We start from the raw sequence: 1,504 nt of genomic DNA, 5'->3' as shown, positions 1-1,504 counted from the left end.
GAGACAGGGAGAAGGAAAGAGGGAAATGGAGAAGAAATGGACAGGGAGAGGGAGAGAAGCATGGATGAGAGAGAGAAACATTGATCGGTTGCCTCCAGTAAGCACCCAGACTGGGGACCAACCCACAACCTAGGTGTGTGCCCTGACTGGGGAGGGAACCCACAAACTCTGGGTGTATGGGACACTGAGCCACCCTGCCAGGGCCACCAGTGACGTTTTTACAACCTCATTTGGAGTCGTGAGAAACTCTGGATTCAGCCTCAGGAAGGCAGACTCTGTAATTTTCTGTGAGCAGGTGAGCCATTCACCACCACCACCTCCCAGCCTCATCTTTCCCTTTAAAATTATGAGGTTGTAGGGGATGGTCTCTAAGTTCTTCATCTGCTGCATGTTTCTGTGATTCTGGACGCACAACAGAAAGAAACTCAGAAGTGATGGCACAGGGCAGGGAGGAGAGAACCTGCCTTGGGGAGCTCAGGCGGGGGTGGCACCCTCCTCTTGGGTGTACAGGCCCTCAGAATGGTAACTGGAGTTTGGTGGCAGGGAGTTCTTTGTAGATGGAGGCCCTGAGCCATGCACTGTAAGGCAAGGGCCTAAAATCAAGGCTTTTTTGGACAGAACATGCTGAGAAAGCAACTGTACGAATTCTACTCCCAGAGGTCTGAAAATCTGCAATGTATCCCTTTAAAAGATGCCTCTCCCACCCTCTAACTTCCCCCTGACCCTCTCCACCAGCAGGGCAGAGGGGCTGCACCCCACAAGCTCTCCCTTCTGTCCTTTCTCTCCCACAGGTGCCTATGGGCAAGTGGGTGCATGGAGAGCCCCAGCAACGCCACTGTGCCCCTTGGCTTTCTCCTTCAGGGCTTCTCTGAGTTCCCCTACCTGAGGCCTGTGCTCTTCCTACTGCTGCTGGCTGTGCACCTGGCCACCCTGACCGGGAACCTGCTCATCCTGGTGGCTGTGGCCTCTGTGCCCAGCCGGCCACCCATGCTGCTGTTCTTATGCCAGCTGTCAGCCATTGAGCTCTGCTACACTCTGGTGGTGGTGCCCCGCTTCCTGGCTGACCTGGCTACCCCAAGCCAGGGTAGAGGCAGCCCCATCTCCTTCCTGGGCTGTGCTGTCCAGATGCAGATGTTTGTGGCGCTGGGCGGGGCCGAGTGCTTCCTGCTGGCTGCCATGGCCTATGACCGCTATGTGGCCATCTGCCACCCTCTGAGCTATGCAGCTGTGGTGACCCCCGGGCTGTGCATGCGACTGGCCCTGGCCTGCTGTCTTGGGGGACTGACCGTGTCTGTGGCACTCACAGTGGCAGTTTTCCACTTGCCTTTCTGTGGCTCCCGCCTGCTGGTGCATTTCTTCTGCGATGTCACAGCACTGCTGCACCTAGCCTGCACACGGAGCTATGTGGATGAGCTGCCCGTACTGGGTACCTGCCTGGTGTTGCTGCTGCTGCCCTCCACGCTCATCCTGGCCTCTTACGTTGCCATTGTCACTGCCCTGCGTC

The 1,504-nt window shown here is 57.1% G+C and overlaps 1 protein-coding gene across 1 annotated transcript; it reads left to right on the top strand.

The window, feature by feature from the left end:
* Nucleotides 1-759: 759 nt before the first annotated feature.
* Nucleotides 760-1,500, top strand: LOC118983747 (olfactory receptor 10AC1; the record flags this gene model as incomplete). The annotated part of the gene is made up of 1 exon (XM_037041346.1): nucleotides 760-1,500. A coding segment is annotated over exon 1 (687 nt), but the record flags the coding sequence as incomplete, so codon positions are not given.
* Nucleotides 1,501-1,504: the final 4 nt, after the last annotated feature.

Source organism: Sturnira hondurensis, unplaced genomic scaffold (genome assembly GCF_014824575.4).
Source record: "Sturnira hondurensis isolate 20B ecotype Veracruz unplaced genomic scaffold, ASM1482457v3 Scaffold0002993, whole genome shotgun sequence".
NCBI lineage: Eukaryota > Metazoa > Chordata > Mammalia > Chiroptera > Phyllostomidae > Sturnira > Sturnira hondurensis.
Note: the sequence above shows the minus strand (reverse complement) of the source record. Positions and strands in the feature narration are given on the sequence as shown.